The 17703-nt window shown below is 39.7% G+C and overlaps 1 protein-coding gene across 1 annotated transcript in view; it reads left to right on the plus strand.

Moving 5' to 3' along the window:
- Positions 1 to 17703, plus strand: part of DEPDC1B (DEP domain containing 1B) — a 76188-nt gene that overhangs the window by 8389 nt on the left and 50096 nt on the right. The window contains exon 2 of the mRNA XM_080803801.1: positions 680 to 945. Coding sequence (XP_080659927.1) covers positions 680 to 945 — 266 coding nt within the window. The remainder of the gene's footprint in view (positions 1 to 679; positions 946 to 17703) is intronic.

Genomic DNA, 17703 nt, shown 5'->3' on the forward strand with positions numbered 1-17703 from the left:
TTAATTGTATATCCAACAGAACATATATATATGTTGACCAAAAACCACAATGTTCATAGGAACACTATTCTTAGAAGAAAAAAACAACCCAAATGTCCATCAACTTAAGAAAAGATAAATAGTGGGGAGCCTGGGTGGCTCACCTGGTTAAGTGACCGACTCTTGATTTCAGCAGGTTATGATCTCAGGGTTGTAAGATTGAGCCCTGAGTTGGGCTCCATGCTGAGTGTGGAGCCTGCTTGGGATTCTGTCTCTCCCTCTGCCCCTCCCCCTGCTCATTCTTTCTCTTGCTCTCACTCTAAAAAAAAAAAGAATAGATAAATAGTGATTTATTCATGCAATGGAATACTGCATAGCAATAAAAATGAACTACTGTCATATGCATTAACATAGATGAATAACATAAATAAAATGTAATCTTGATATAAGATATCCAGAAGAAAAGTAAAATCTATATGATTCCATGGGGTGCCTGGGTAGCTCAGTTGGTTAAGTGTCCGACTCTAGTTCCACCTTGTTCCTCCATTCAGCCTACTTTAAAAAAAAAAAATTCAAGTCTCTGTCATCAAGGTAGTCCTTCAATGGAAGAACTGCATTCATGGTCTTAAGTATTTGAGACATAATAACCTTTAAAAAAAATCAGTTGGTTAATAAATGCTTTTCTCCTTTTCTTCCCCAGTGGAATGAAACAGTTGAGCTTTTTCGTGCTAGGATGCCCTTACGGAAGCATCGCTGTCGTTTCAAAAGTTATGAACGTTGTTTCACGGCGGCCGAAGCGGTGGATTGGCTGCACGAGCTGTTGAGGTGCAGTCAGAACTTTGGCCCAGAAGTGACCCGCAAACAAACGGTTCAGCTGCTGAAAAAATTTCTCAAGAATCATGTTATTGAAGACATTAAGGGAAAATGGGGTCAGGAAGATTTTGAAGACAATCGTCACTTGTACAGGTAAGGGTGACAAGTAAACCCTGAAGAGGAGGACTATGGGGAGGACGACTGGACTTGGTCAGTCTCTTGAAACTTCCTCATGTGGAATAATTTCTCTTTTCCAGTGGAATGATGCTCCCACTTGTGCTTTGTTGAGTGAAGAACCATGTGTGTTGTTAAAATAAAACCTATTGCAATGTTCCAGGGCCTGTAGGGTACCCCCTAGCGTGGTTAGTTGCAGTGACTTTTCAGAAAGGACATCTGTTCATGCCTTCTGCACACCTGGGAGGAGGGCCACAGCACTTCTCGAGAATCTGAAAGGATGAAAGAGCAGCTCTGGGGTGGACCTTTCTAGCAGTGAGAAGGGGTGTATTCCCGGGGTTAGTGGCAGAGTGGGTCTGATCTTTAAGCAGATTTCGGGCATGTATGAAGAATTGTGCTAGAATTCCCTTTGTCTCAATTGAACCCTGGCAATGTATGTCTGCTGTTCTCCAAATGTTTTTGCTCATATTTTAGTGCTATTTTGTGATGGGACACTTACCACCTGATAATCCAAGGAAAATATGCATGTCTCTCTGCTCGGACTTTCCTTTTCACTACATGCTAGGTGGTTTTACTGCTGGAGGTAGAAGGGACCTATCTAAGCTTCAGGAACAGGGAGAATATTAAAGAGAAATGAAGCTGCACATGTCCTGAGAAGAGGAAGTGTTGAGTTATTGACAGAGAGGCCACCCAGAGGGCTGAGAACCTGAGTGGGGGTTAAAAGAAGAATTGGAAAACATGGACCCTTAACATTTGCTTTCTTTTACTCCAAAAGAAAAATGAAGAATGCCTTACAACACGGTTAGTGAGGCAGTTTGGAACCACTGAGACCCTTGGTGAGCAGAGAAAACCTGTCTATTCTTACCTGAACCATTTCTTTGGCTCCTTGTGGGCTGGCTGCTAGGAGAGGTTGCAGAGCACTGTGAGGGTGGCCTCCAGCACCAAGGCTAACCCTAAACATTGCTGCATGTTTAACATTGAATTTCTTTTTCTTCTTCCTTTTTTTTTTTTTAAAGATTTTATTTATTTACTTGACAGAGAGAGAAATCACAAGTAGGCAAGAGAGCAGGCAGAGAGAGGGGTAAACAGACTCCCTGCTGAGCAGAGAGCCCGAAGTGGGGCTCTATGCCAGGACCCTGACATCATGACCTGAGCCAAAGGCTGAGAGGCTTAACCCACTGAGCCATCCAGGCACCCCTAACATTGAACTTCTTTATAGAATTTTGTTGGCAATCTTCAGCTTCCAGATATCAAGATTGTCATCAGGGCAATTAGTTGTCTCTCCATTTGGCAGTTACTTCTGGCTTGCTCATCCAACTTTTAGTTAGGATCTTGGGTGATTTTAGCTTATTCTGAGACCACAGTGTTTGTTAGCCTCAGGCCGTGGAGATGCTAGCCCTGGTTCTGCATGCCATACTTCACTGGGAATTGGTAAGTGATTATTTCTTTTGGGAAACTAATTGCTTATACTCCATCACAACTTAGCGAGAACACTTCCAAAAAAAACCTCTGGATGAGTAACTTCCAATCTGTTCTATTGTGACCTTAAATGGAGGTAACATCCATTGTGTGCCAGCAGGCCTTCAGAATCCTCAGAGGAGGGAATTTGGAGCGTGCTCTAGGAATTCCAACAGTGTCAGGGCATGCTTCATGTCACTAGGAAGCCCCCTTTAAAACATCAAGTGCACAGATTATATTTGTCTATTAACGATTTTCCCTTTACTTTCTGTAATACTGTGAATCATAAAGGAAGCAGGATTTTCTTCCATTATTTACCACCTGGAAACTCATAGCTTTCCAATTTCCTGGGTGAAAGTTTTATATTCTATCTACTGATGTTTGCCAATTTCTCAGATTAATCTGGGATGAAATCTATGTACATATGTAAATCATTTGTTAGGAGCATGTGCCTTGAATTGAGAATGAGCTAATGAGCATGGAGGCAGCTGTTGGATGCATGCAGCTTCTGGGACTGGTGCTCAGGATCCTCACACCTGCATGCTAGGGCTCCAGGCAAGAGTTGGGGTGGGCTCCCCTACCTGCTCTCCTTCCAGCTGCTGTCCTAGTAGAATAGGACTGCTGCCACATTATAATGGAAATAGATGAGTGAGATTAGGACCTAGAGGCAGGTTAGATTTAAAAATAGATGGAGAGCCAGTAAGGTGGAGAAATTCCAGAACAGGCTTTTAAATATCAAGCCTTATGGATTGGGGTCCTTTCTAAGCAGTGTCAAAGAGGCTGGAATGGCCAGCTGAGTGCTCTTGCTAACACATAAGGAACTAAGGTATTCAAGGACCTATGATGTGCTGACATGTCCACACTATCGTTATTTAACACGACATCTATTGATACAGTGTATTTTCCTAATTTTAAAGATTAGGAAGTTAATAAGGCCAAAGTTATTAACTTTTCTAGAGTCCCTCGGCTGGATTCAAAAAAATGAATCCTGACCAAGAAGAGTCAGGATTTGAACTGAGATGTCTGTGTCTGAAGCCTGTCTTCTTATGGTATGCTATATTGCCTCCATTTCCATAGCACGAAGTGGACTTAACCTAGTAAATAAATTAGTGACTGAATGAGTAAACACACAATAATAAACAAGAAGTATTTGGTGTGGCCACCATGTGTTTATATATTTATAGAATTCCAGTGATGTTTTAAGTACTGGATAATACATTAAATGATTAGCCATGGTTGTCAAATAGGGGAAGTAAGGTAAACATCATTAGCCTAAGCGCTTATAAATATAGCTGGGGGTGGATGGTTTTTTGGGTCTATAAGTTAAAGAAAGCTACACGAAATACCGAAGGCCATTACAGCATTTTTTTAAGGACAGAAAATGCACACGCACACATACACACATGTATGTTGTATATATTGTAGTATCTGTTGAAGAATTTTATAACAGAAAGTATGAGTTAAGCTTTTATTTTGGAATATGTCCAATCCTATTTCTAGTTTAAAAGAATGTGTGTCATGTTTCTTCTGTGATTACATTTATGTTTGTTAACTGTGATTTTTTTCTCAAGAATCAAAGAGATAAGTATAGAAAAAAGAAGGAAATAGTGAATTTTCTTGTTAAAGAAAGCAAGATCCCAATTTCTAAATGTCCATAAGTCAGAGTGTTATAGAGAAGTACCCAGAGCTAGTTACTAAACCTTGTCGTTCCTGTTTCTAATGCCACTGTCTGGAAAGACTTATGAATTTGCTGCTGCTGAAGACGTTACAGATTTCACTCAAGGGTCTACATAATTGAGCCAGACTCTGTCGTCTGTGTCTAACAGTTTCCTATCCTGTATCTCTGATGAGGAGAGGCAGTTATGTATATTTGTATAAGAAGTTTCAGTTTATAAAGCAGTTTCCCTTTCATCATCTCAATTGATCTTCATGGCAACCCTGGGAGGTGGACAGGGTGGATATTTCATCCAAAAGAACCAGATGCTTTTCTCTTTGAAACATTTAAACCAAAAACCAGGAATGTTCTAGTTAAGGAAATTCCACACTAATCATCAAATCTGTCCATTTAACTTATGTGAACAGGCAGTTATACAGTTGTATTTAAACCTACTGTAATGGGTTACATAAAAATTGAAGTGCCATTTTGATAATTGTTTGTTTGGATGATTCAATGAGGAAAGCATTTGACCTGCTGTAGATCTTTAGGAGGTTAGGGTTCTTGGTCTGGTAAGACACCTAATTTCCCTTGACCTGCTCTCATTACTGAGCTACCTAGCTGTGGTGGGTAGTTGTAATTGGGAAGGCGTTTCACAGATAGGAATTCACTGTGTTCACAGATAGGAATTCACTGGCTTAGGTGTAGTGGTTGAGGTCTGATATGTAGAGAACCATTTTCTTTTTATTTTCCCACCTCTCCCTGTTCCCTTTTTCGATTTCCTTCTTTTTCTTTCTGTGTTTCTACCTCTTTCTGTGTATCTCTATCATGTTCCTACTTTTTACTTTTTTCTCTTCATTTCACTTTTTCTTTCTGTTCCCTTACCCTCATATTTACTTTTTTTTCTGTCCTATTTCCAAAATACTGATTTTAATTTGAAACTAGAAGTCGTTATGTGGATATTGTCAGCTCTATTGAATAACATTACTTTCACGTTCTTCATTTAAAAAGCAAGAATCATGCTGCCCAGTTTTAAGATTTCTACATAAAGCCAAAATAATAGAGACTGTGGTGTTGGTGAAGGACTAGGTGCCTAGACTGGAGGCACAGAATTGCCGGTTCAGAAACGCACACAAATATGGCCTTTTGGTTTTTGACAAAGGTGTAAAAGCGATTTAAGTGAAAAAGATTGTATTAGAACAACTGGATATATATCCTCTATGTGCAAAAAAGTGAAACTCAAATGTAAACTGCAATACTTTATGCAAAAGTTGATTCAAAGTGAATTATAGATTTAAGTGTAAGACTGTAAAAAAAATTTTTTTTTAAAGATTTTATTCGTTTCTTTGACAGACAGAGATCACAAGTAGGCAGAGAAGCAGGCAGAGAGAGAGGGGGAAGCAGGCTCCCTGCTGAGCAGAGAGTCTGATGTAGGGCTTGATTCCAGGACCCTGAGATCATGACCTGAGCCGAAGGCAGAGGCTTTAACCCACTGAGCCACCCAGTTGCCCCAAGACTGTAAAAATTTTAAGACAGCAAAAAATCTTTATGCTCAAGAGTTAGGCAAAGAGTTTTAGACATGACACCAAAAGCATGATTCATAAAAGAAAAAACATGATAAACTGAACTTCATCAAAATTAAAAATGAATAGAATACTCACTTGAAAAGATGTTTAATAAGATTAGCAGTAGGGGAATGCAAATTAAAACCATGATAACATGCTAGTTTGTGTCTATTGGAATGACTAAAATAAAAATACTGACAATATCAAGAGCTAGAGAGGATATAGAGCAACCGGAAATTTCATCCGTTGCAGGCAGGAAGCTTGGATTGGTTGTCACTTTGGAAAGCAAGTTTATAATTTTCTTTTAGAGTTGAGAATATACTTACATATGACTCAGTGCTCCCCCTCGGCATTCCCTGGAAAAATGAAAATCTGTTTTGACTCAAAAAGCTTGTACGTGAATATTGATAGCAGCCGTATTAATACGGATTGCCAGCCACTGAAGACAAACTAGATGTCCTTCCATGGGTGAACGGATAAACATTTTTATATCAATACAATAGAATGCCACAGTGTGCGCAGGGGTGGGTGGTGGGTGGGTAGGTTGGGGTGACTATAAAGTCAGAGGAGGAGGTTTGGGTAATAATGGAACTGTTCTGTTTCCTGATTGTGGTGGTTATACAGATGAATATGTGTGTTAAAATTGATAGACTTCTGTACCAAAAAAAAAAAAATCAATATTACTATATGCTAAAAACATTTTTTTTTTTTTTTAAATGCTGGAGATTTGAAAGTCTCTGTACCTCTGGCAAAAGAAATCTGAATTTACATTGTTTGGGTATGTGGCTCTTAAGTCACATTCTGTGGCCCTGGGAAAAGTTTTTCATTTACCTTTTGAAGGAACAGTTTTAGGACCCTCACTTTCAAGTTCATGGACTATTGGCTCCCTCTAGTGGGCATCCTTATTTTTATAGTAAACTCAGAGAGAGAGAGAGAGCGCGCGTGCGCGCCCGCATGAGAGAGAGATTTTGTTTTTCTTTTGTTTTTATTCTTTTCATCACATCCTGGTCCTGTGATAATTGGATATGTTTCTTAGTGTTTATAGGCATCAATTTTTCATTTGTAAAATGAAAGGGTGGCCTAGATCTTTAAGGACTTTTAAAATTCTAAACATTTATGATTCCGAATACTGAGTACTTAGCGCATGTGTTTGTTGATCTAAGGCAGTGAAGGAGATAAAAAAGAAATATAATGTAATTCTTTTCTTCCCTAACTTGGGATTCTCTTGAGAGGTAGAGTATACATATACGAAAAGATAAGTAGCAGGACCAAGGTGTTATTTAATTAAGTAACCCAAACGAACTGAAACAAATTACAAACTAAGGTGCTAAACTGACAGTCCTTTGGTTGATGCATCCATCTTTTTTGAATGGTGTAGTGTTTTTAGTCATTAAAGTTTTTTCCCATCTCATTTTTATTTTTCACTTTTGGGTATTTTGTGAAAATTATATTTTAAAATTTACAAAATATAGAAGAGTATATGCAATGCAAATCTCCCTTCAGTCCTCTCTCCTCCAGCTTTCCTTTCCTCAGAGGCTCCTAATATTAATAGCTCTAACACAGTGTCTTAAAAACTTGTGAACCCGGGAGCACCTGGGTGGCTCAGTTGGTTGAGCGACTGCCTTCGGCTCAGGTCATGATCCTGGGATCTAGTCCCACATTGGACTCCCTGCTTGACAGGGAGTCTGCTTCTCCGGCTGACCTTTCTCCGCTCATGCTCTCTCTCTCACTCTCTCTCTCTCTCTCTCTCAAATAAATTAATAAAATCTTAAAAAAAATAATTGTGAACCCGAAGGTCTTCAGATGGAGCAAATTGACTGCAGTTGCCACACCTTCCACCCTTCCCCTCCATTATTCCAGACCATACCGTGATTATTTGTCTGCCTGACCGGTGCAGGAAGTGTGTTGGTGACCCACTTGGTGTGGACTGGAATATTTTGAGACCTAATGGAATAGGAGGTAGAGGATTTCAACCTAGGCCTGAGAATGTGGTAGGATCTGGATAATGAGAGGGGACGGGAAGGGAGAGGATATTTCAGATAACAAGGATACCAAGACAGAGGCTCTCCATCAGAAATACGTAAGTGGACTGTATTGGGAACAGAGAGGAGACTGGCCTGGCTGCAGAAGTTTTAGGTCAGAAAGTCATGGGGATAAATTTGGTGCAATTTCTTAAATATTGGGGTGTGGATAGACTTTAATTTTGTTAATTTGTTTTTAATCAAAGCGATATAATGTTACATAATATTATGATGTATTGTTACCAAGTTTCAGGTGAATTGCACAGTGATTCAACAGTTATATATATTACAAAATCCTTACCACGATTAGTATAGTTACCATCTGTCGCCATACAAAGTTATTACAGTATTATTCATTAGATTTCATATGCTGTACTTTTTAACATCATTATTTATTTATTTTATAACTAGAATTGTGTGCCTCTTAATTTCTTTTATGTATTTCACCCATATCTTTTCCCTCTAGCAAGCACTGGTTTGTTCTTTGTATTTATGAGTCTACTTTTGTTGTTGTTTATTTGTTTTGTTTTTAGATAATTCCATATATACATGAAATCATATGGTATTTGTCTTTCTTTGTCTGATTTATTTTACTTAGCATTAGTATCCTCTAGATCCATCTATGTTTTTGCAAATGACAAGATTGCATTTTTTTTAATGGCTGGTAGTATTCCATTCTGTCTGTCTAGCTAGCTAGCTAGCTACCTCACATCTTCTACATCCGTTCGTCTATTGATGGAGACTCATATTGCTTCCATATCTTGGCTATTATAAATAATGCTGCTATAAACATAGGGGTGCATATGGCTTTTCAAATTAGTGTTTTTGTTTTCTTCAGGTGAATATCTTGAAGTGGAATTACTGGGTTGCATGGTAATTCTATTTTTATTTTTTAAGATACCTTCATACTGATTTCCACAGTGGCTGCATCAGCTTGCATTCCTAGCAACACTGAATGAGGGTTCCCTTTTCTCTACATTCTTCCCAACACTTGTTATTTCTTGTCTTTTGATTCTAGCCATTCTGATTGGTTGGAGTGGTATCTCATAGTTTTGATTTGCATTTCCCTGATGATGAGGGATGTTGAGCATCTTGCTGTGTCTTTTGGCCACCAGTATGTCTTCTTTGGGAAAATGTCTATTCAGGTCCTCTGCCCATTTTTAATTGGATTATTTGTTTTTCTGTTGATTTGTAGGAGTTCTTTATATATTTTGGATATTAAGCCCTTATCAGATGTATCATTTGATGTATATGAAAAAGGCCACTCACTGAAAGTATTGATGATGGTTCTCTTGATGGTTTCCTTTGTTGTGCAAAAGCTTTTTAGTCTGATATAGTCTCAATAGTTTATTTTTTGCTTTTGTTTCCCTTGCCTGAGGAGACATATCCATAAATACGATGCTGTGGCTGATATCCAAGAGATTGCTGCCTATGTTTTCTTTTACAAGTTTTTTTTCTTTAATCCTTAACCAACTTTCATTCCTTTGAATTCATGATGCCTCGTGACTATCCTTAATAGGGAATGGAGGATCATCAGTTGGGAATCCAGAAAATTCAGGGAACATTGTTCATTGAATGCTCCCCTGAGAAGAAGGGAAAGCTTTTTTGGCCAGAGAAGGTAGATTGAACCAGAATGGTTCTTAAATACTGTTGATTTGGAAACAAAATGATAAAGATCACATAGGTGTCAAACAGATTTTCTCAGTTAACCCTATGCCACAAGTCCTGAGAAGAGTGGGAACTTGGCTTGAGATGCAGGCTGTGAGAGTAGCCTTGTGAAAGCTGTGGAAAGGTGGGGCGTACCACTCTCTGAAATTGATAAGTTTGTAATTTAGGAGTGGGAGAAGCCGGACAGGTGTTTTATGGGAGTGTCAGAAAGCAAAGTCTGTCTCAGCATTTTTAAGTACCCAGTGTCCGGTCAGCTTTTCACTTGATTAATACATTCTGGCTTCTTCTTAATGCTGTTAAGATTCCTGCTAATTAGATTCTCAGTTATGCTGCTTCTGACTGTCCTCCTCTTTTTGTCTCCTTTTCCCTTCTCAGGTATCAAAGAGCCCCTCCTATTTTGCCAGGCATAGTACTAAACTCCTTGGATGCATGATCCATGCTTCAAAGACTTCCAGTTTAGTTAGGAGGACAGATAAATCCAAATTCATTGTCACAGATGTTATGATTACAGTGTGCTGTAGGAGGACTCAGGAATCAGCTCTGCTGTGTAAGTCAGAGAATACTTTGCTTCAGAGGTGACACTTGGGTTTAGTCTTGAGGCATCAGTGGGTGTTGGCCAGGCAAGGAGGTCTAGGTGGAGGGAATTGTGTCTAAGAGCAGTCATCATAAGTAAGCTTGGAAGATGTAAAAACTTGTTTGGTGTGGTTGCACAGGGAGCGGTGGAAGATAAGGCTGGGAAAGAATTTGCTTTTATCTGTGTCCCCCATATCCAGCACAATGCCTAGTATTCATTGAGAAAGAAGTTCAAAGGTTAGTAAGTGAGGCGTTCACTTTTTACGGGGCTGGAGTTAAGCAATAATCATTCCACCTGTTCCTTAGTTAGAGTGGCTCTTTCTTTTCCCTCATGGAGTGAGCTGTAGTTAAGTGTAATATGAAGTCAATAATGGAAGGATTGTAACAAATTTACAAGAGTTGGAGTGAGGCAGCCTGGGTGTGTGGGGCTGGATATGAAAGGAAATTAGTGTTAGGGTTTGGGGTGCACCTGGAATGGATACAGGAGAAGGGAGCAAGGGGTTGGGTGTGCCTTCAGACTCTGATTGCAGGTCTGACCTCTGGGAAAGACCATAGGGTGCAGTTCTGAGAAAGTCTTGATGAGGCTATTGGGAAGTCCTTGGACAATGGTTGCTTGCTAGAGGAATCCCACTCTTCTGGTAGAACTGCTTGGCTCCAGTAACCACCATGTGCTCACCAGTGTGCTGTAAGCATCATGGTGAAGTATGAAAGATACACTGGTTAGAGGCTTGATTCTAGTACTCTGGGATCATGACCTGAGCTGAAGGCAGCCGCTTAACTGACTGAGCCACCTAGGCACCCCGATATCTTATGGTTTTTGGTGCAATTATAAATGATACCGATTCCTTGATTTCTTTTTCTGTTGCTTCATTATTGGTGTATAGAAATGCAACAGATTTCTGTACATTGATTTTATACCCTGCAATTTGCTGAATTTATGTATCATTTCTAACAATTTTTTGGTGGAGTCTTTTGGGTTTTCTATATAGAGTATCATAGCTGTGAAGAGTGAAAATTTGACTTATTCCTTGCTGATTTGGATGGCTTTTATTTCTTTTGGTTGTCTGAGGTTAGGACTTCCATTACTATGTTAAAACAGTGGTGAGAGTGGACATCCCTGTCTTGTTCCTGACTGTAGAGAAAAAGCTCTCAGTTTTTCCCCTTTGAGCAGGATAAATTAGCTGTGGGTCTTTCGTATATGGCCTTTATAATGTTGAGGTATGTTCCTTCTATCCCTACTCTCTTGAGATTTTTTAATCAAGAAAGGATGCTGTATTTTGTCAAAAGCTTTTTTCTGCATCTGTTGAGAGGATCATATGATTCTTGTCCTTTTATTAGTGTAGTGTACCATGTTGATTGATTTGCAGATATTGAACCACCCCTGTAGACCAGTTATAAATCCCACTTGATCGTGGTGCATAATCCTTTTAAGGTACTGTTAGATTTGATTAGCTAGTATCTTGTTGAGAATTTTTGTATCCATGTTCATCAGGGATATTTGTCTGTAATTCTCCTTTTAGTGGGGTCATTGTTGGGTTTTGGAATCAGGGTAATGCTGGCCTCATTGAATGAGTTTGGAAGTTTTCCTTCTATTTCTATATTTTGGAAAAGCTTCAGAAGAATAAGTATTACTTTTTCATTAAATGTTTGGTAGAATTCCCCGGGGAAGCCGGCCAGCCCTGGATGCTTGTTTGTTGGGAAATTTTTTATTACGAATTTGATTTCTTTGCTGATTATGGGTCTGAGCTGCTCAAGTTTTTTCTATTTCTTCTTGTTTCAGTTTTGGTAGTTTATATGTTTCTAAGAATTTATCCATCCCTTCCAGATTGCCCAATTTGTAGGCATATACAAATATGCCTACATATAATTATATTATTATTATATATTATACATATATACATACATATACATATATATATTTTTTTACATATAATCATATACAATTATAACTGTATTTCTCCAGTGTTAGTTGTGATCTCTCCCTCTTTCATTTGTGATTTTATATATTTGGATCCTTTCTGTTTTCTTTTTGGTAAGTCTGACTAGGGGTTTATTAATTTTGTTAATTCTTTCAAAGAGTCAGCTCTTAGTTTCATTGATCTGTTCTACTGTTTATTATATCATTTGTTTCTGTTCTAATCTTAATAATTTTCCTTTTCCTGCTGGTTTTAGGCTTTATTTGTTCTTTCTTCAACTCCTTGAGGTATGAGGTTAGGTTGTGTATTTGAGACTTTTCTTGCTTCTTGAGGAAGGCCTGTATTGCTATATACTTCCCACTTATGACCGCTTTTTCTGTGTCTCAAAGGATTTCAACTGTCATGTTTTCATTTTCATTTGCTTCTGTGTATTTTTATCTCTTCTTTAATTTCCTGGTTAACCCATTTATTCTTTAGTAGGATCATCTTTAACCTCTATGTATTTTTGATCTTTCCAAATTTTTTCTTGTGGTTGACTTCAGTGCTGTGGTTGAAAAATATGCATGGTGTGATCTCAGCCTTTTTGTATTGGTTGAGGCCTGTTTTGTGACCCAGTATGTGATTATTCTGAGAATGTTCCATGTGAATTATTCTGCTGCTTTAAGATGAAATGCTCTGAATATGTCTGTTAAGTCCAACTGGTCAAGTGTGTCATTCGAAGCCACTGTTTCCTTGTTGATCTTCTGCCTAGATGATCTGTCCGTTGCTGTGAGTGGGGTGTTAAAGTCCCCTACTATAATTGTATTATTATCATTGAGTTCCTTTAAGTTTGTTATTAATTGATTTATATATTTGGCTGCTCCCAAGTTGGGGGCCTAAATATTTGCAGTTGTTAGACCATCTTTTTGGATAGATCCCTTTATTATGATACAGTGCCCTTCTTTGTCTCTTGTTATTCCTTGGTTTAAAATCTAGTTTGTCTGATAGGGGCGCCTGGGTGGCTCGGTGGGTTAAAGCCTCTGCTTTTGGCTCAGGTCATGATCTCAGGGTCCTGGGATCGAGCCCCGCATCAGGCTCTCTGCTCGGCAGGGAGCCTGCTTCCTCCTCTCTCTCTGCCTGCCTCTCTGCCTACTTGTGATCTCTGTCTGTCAAATAAATAAATAAAATCTTAAAAAAAAAAATCTAGTTTGTCTGATATAAGGATTGCTCCTTCAGCTTCCTTCTTTTTTTTTTTTTTTTTTAAAGATTTAATTTATTTGATAGAGAGAGAGATCACAAGCAGGCAGAGAGGCAGGCAGAAAGAGGGGGAAGCATGCTCCCCGCCGAGCAGAGAGCCCAATGCAGGGCTCAGTCCCAGGACCCTGAGATCATGACCTGAGCCAAAGGCAGAGGCTTAACCCACTGAACCACCCAGGTGCCCCCCAGTTTTCTTCTGATGTCCATTGTCATGATAAATGGTTCACTACCTCCTCACTTTCATTCTGGAGGTGCCTTTGAGTCTCAGATGAGTCTCTTATAAGCAGCATATTGATGCATCTTTTTTTTTTTAATACATTCTGATACCCAAGGTTTTTGATTGGAGTATTTACAAATTGATTGAATCCATTTACATTCAGAGTAATTATTGATAGATATGAATTTAGTGCCATTGTGTTACCTGTAAAGTCGCTCTTCCTGTAGATTATATTTGTTCTTTCCAGTCCTTGCTGCTTCTGGTATATCTTTCCCCCTCAGAATCCCTTTTAGTGTTTCTTGCAGGGTTGGTTTAGTGTTCATGAACTCCTTTAGTTTTTGCTTGTCTTAAAACTTTATCTTTCCCTCTATTCTGAATGACAGCCTTGATGGAAATAGTATTCTTGGTTACATATTTTTCCCACTTAGCATGTTGAATATATGTTATTCTTTTGTGGTCTGCCAAGTTTCTATGGACAAGTCTGCTGCTAACCTGCTGTGTCTGCTCTTGTAGGTGAAGGACTATTTGTCCCTAGCTGCTTTCAGAATTATCTCTTTATCTTGGTATTTTGCAAGTTTGATTATGATATGTCTTGATGTTTATCTGTTTTTGTTGATTTTTGAGGGGCATTTTCTGTGCCTCTTGGATTTGAATGCTTGTTTCCTTCCCCACATTAGGGAAGTTCTCAGCTATAATTGGTTCAATAAATCTTCCACCCCTTTTTCCTGATCTTCTTCTTCTGGGACTTCTATTATATGGATATTATTGTGCTTTGTGCAGTTGCTGAGTTCTTTAAGTATATTTGTGATCTAATAGTTTTCTTTCCCTCTTCAGCTTTTTTTCCATAATTTTATCTTCTGTATCACCTGTTCATTCCTCTGCTTCTCCCATCCTTACTGTGATTACATCCAGTCAGTTTTGCGTCTCAGTTACAGGATTTTTTATTTTGGCCTGACAAGGTTTTAGGTCTTTTTTCTCTGCAGCCAGGGTTTCTCTGGTGTCTTCTATGCTTCTTTCAAGCCACGGTAGTATTCTTAGACTGTTGTTCTAAAGTCTTGTTCAGATATATTGCTTCTATCTGTTTTGATCAAATCCCAGGCTGTAATTTCTTCTTGATCTTTCTTTTGGAGAGATATCCTCTATCTTGTCATTATGTCTGGGTTTCTGTCTTTTGCATATTATGAAAGTTATGTTTCCTGCTTCTGAAAGTAATACTGGAGTAAGAAGGGGTCATAGACCGTCCAGGGCCTGGTGATTCAGGAAGCGTTTCTAGTGCATGTTGTGTGCACTCTGCCATTATGTTTTGGCTGCTCTTTCCCAGAGGTCAGTCCTTTGCAGACTTCCTGCTTACTTGCTTGCCGTGGGGAGTGTTTGGACCTTTAACTAGGTGTGCTTTGATTTGTTTGTTAAGATAGTTTGATTAAAAAAAAAAAGCAAAACACCTGATCTGAGAAAAAAGGAAAAGTAACAAAAAAGGAAACAAATATATAAACCTGATTATGAAGAAAAAAAGAAGAAAAAAAAAAACCCTGATCCAAAAAATGAAAAAAGGAAACAAACAACAAATGAACACAACACTATATGCCTGATTCCAAAGAAAAAAAGAAAAAAAAAAAAAAAAGAACCCCAAAATTCAAAATACAAAATACACGAAAAAAGGAAAGGAAGAAATCCTGGTTCTATTTCTACCAGAACTAAAGCTGACGCTTTGGAGCCCTTTATCATCCGTAGACTTGGTATATGCAGGGGCGCCGCGGAGGGAGCGGAGCGGGGCGGAGCTGTGTTGGGCTTCTGAAGCAGAGGCCCAGCAACCTGGCTCACCGTCAGACCTGCCCTAGTAAAGATGCCCCTGTTGGGCACAGAGGGACAAGGTTTGGTGTGAGCGACTCTAGCCTCCACCGGAAGCCGCTGTGTTTTCTCTGAAGTCCCACGGTGCAGGGGGTGGGGAGTGGGGGTGTCACCCTGTGCTCACCTCCCTGGGGAGGGAGGGAGGGGAACTCGTGACAGCCACTGTTCAGGAGGCTGCCCTAGAAAAGCAAACAGTCTCCCCTCCTGTGTCCCGGACTTCCGTCAGATCCCTGCCCTCAACCTCTCTGTGGCCAGCGTCACAGTTTTCCGTGTGTGTGTGTTTTAAAGATTTTATTTATTTATTTGTCAGAGAGAGAGAACGAGAGTGTGAGCACAAGCAGGGAGAGCAGCAGGCAGATGGAGAAACAGGCTCCCTGTTGAGCAAGGAGCCCGATGCAGGACTTGATCCGAAGACCCCGGGATCATGACCTGAGCTGAAGGTAGATCTTAACCGACTGAGCCACCCAGGAGTCCCTTCCCTGTGTTTCATCTTTGGCTGAGGGCTGGAATTCAGAATGCCACATCTTAAAGGACCTCCCCTGGAGGAGAACCTCACACGTTGTGCCAGGCACGGACCTGTCCTAGAAAAGCAGTGCGGTGGCTGCAGTCTGGTGAGCACAGCGAGAAGCCGTGATCGGGTTTTCTGCGCCCTGCTGGTGAAGGTCACTCAGTGCCTCCTCAGGGGCCTTCTTTGCTTGGAGAAGCAGGATACCCTCTTCCAGAAGGCCTCCAGGAATAATATCTCCTCGTGCGACCCAGGGGATCTCTGCACCACGGCCTCCTGTGCGAACCCTGACTTGGCTCCCTCCTCTCCCTGGCGCTGTGACTTTTTTCTCCCCCCAGTGCATCTTTCTGAACCTCGCATCGCTACATTCTCTTTGGTTGTGCTGATTGTTTCTTAATCCTCAGATTCATTCCCTAGTTGTTCACAATGATTTGTTGTTGATCAGCTGTGTTCGAGGGTTGAGGCCGGCTCGGTCCCCGTGCTACTCCACCATCTCAACTCCTCTGCGGCTAATGGAATCTTTATTCATGTGGAGTAAGAAATGATTTCTGAGCTCAGAGAGGTCAAGTCTTCCTTCATTTGACAACTCTTTTTCCAGCTTCATCTTTTATTCTCTTTCCCTCAGACACTTTATGTTCCTGATGTATCTGCAAGCAGTATGGTGAAATGTAATCATTTACAGTTTTTCAGCACTTACGTGATACCACCGCTGGTCTTGAACAATAGGTCTGGTAGGTACAGAGCCCGGTGGAACCCATCTGGTTGCTGCGGGTTTGCCCTGACCCAGGGGTTTCTTGGGCACCAGTCTCAGAGAGGTCAGCTCCAATAATAAGTACTCTCAGCCTGGCTTTTCTTCTATGGAGGTTTAGGTTTACTAAGGCAAGGAGGCAGGCTGGCAAAACCTGTAGACGCTGCAGATTTCTGTTGATGCTAAAGAAATAATTTTGGCATATATTGTGGGAAGAACTTTGTCTTTGCATTGTGTCATTTATGACTCAAATTTATTAAGATTTATAGACTGTTTTCCTTGCAATTTAGATGCCCTAGAATATTTTTTATTAATTGATTAGGTAATAAATTCTCTTTTGTTTCAAGTAAATTCATCAGAGGCTAGTAATTTTGAAATGGTTTTGTTTTATTTTTTAAAGATTTTATTTTTAGTAATCTCTACACCCAGCATAGGGCTCAGATCTGCAACCCTGAAATCAAGAGTCACATCAACTGAGCCTGCCAGGGACCCAGGAATGGTTTTTTTTTAATTGCTTTTTTCCAACCCAAATTTGGCAAGAGGTGACAGTAGGAGACCTGGATTGTTGGGTTGGATGATTAGCTGTGGCTGATTCCGTTTCTGGACTCATTTTGTTCAGTGTGCAAGTAGATTTGGAATCCATGATCATAATGTTGGGATTTAATTTAGAATACTAAAAGCAAATACAAATATCGTCCACTAGAGGGAGCTCTGCTCTTTTTAAAGTTCTCATTTGTATTTAAAAATATATCTTGTACAAGAGTGTATAAAGTTGGGGCGCATGGGTGGCTCAGTGGGTTAAAGCCTCTGCCTTCGGCTCAAGTCGTGATCCCAGGATTTTGGGATCGAGCCCAAATCGGGCTCTCTGCTCAGCGGGGAGCCTGCTTCCCTTCCTCACACCCTGCCTGCCTCTCTGCCTACTTGTGATCTCTGTCAAATAAATAAATAAAATCTTTAAAAAAAAAAAGAGTGTATAAAGTTTATCTGAATAATTTATAAGAATAAATATGTTATATGGTATAAGAATATAAGAATAACAAAGTGAATACCTGTTTACTGCCAATTTGCATCATCTTCTCAAGAGGTCATCAGTATCCTGCGTTCTGTGTTTATCATTTCCTTGCTTCTCTTTACTGTTTTAATACTTACACTTGTATCCTTAAGCAGTGTGGTTTTTTGGCTTTTGAATATTTTTCTCTCTTTGATCTTTATGTAGCAGATATCATAGAGTATGTGTTCTTCTCTGATTTGTTCTTTTATTTCTCATGATGTTTGAAGTTCATCCATGTTGATGTATATATAGTTATGGAATTTTCTCAGCTACTTTA

This window comes from Martes martes (assembly GCF_963455335.1).
Source record: "Martes martes genome assembly, chromosome: 5".
Classification (NCBI taxonomy): Eukaryota; Metazoa; Chordata; class Mammalia; order Carnivora; family Mustelidae; genus Martes; species Martes martes.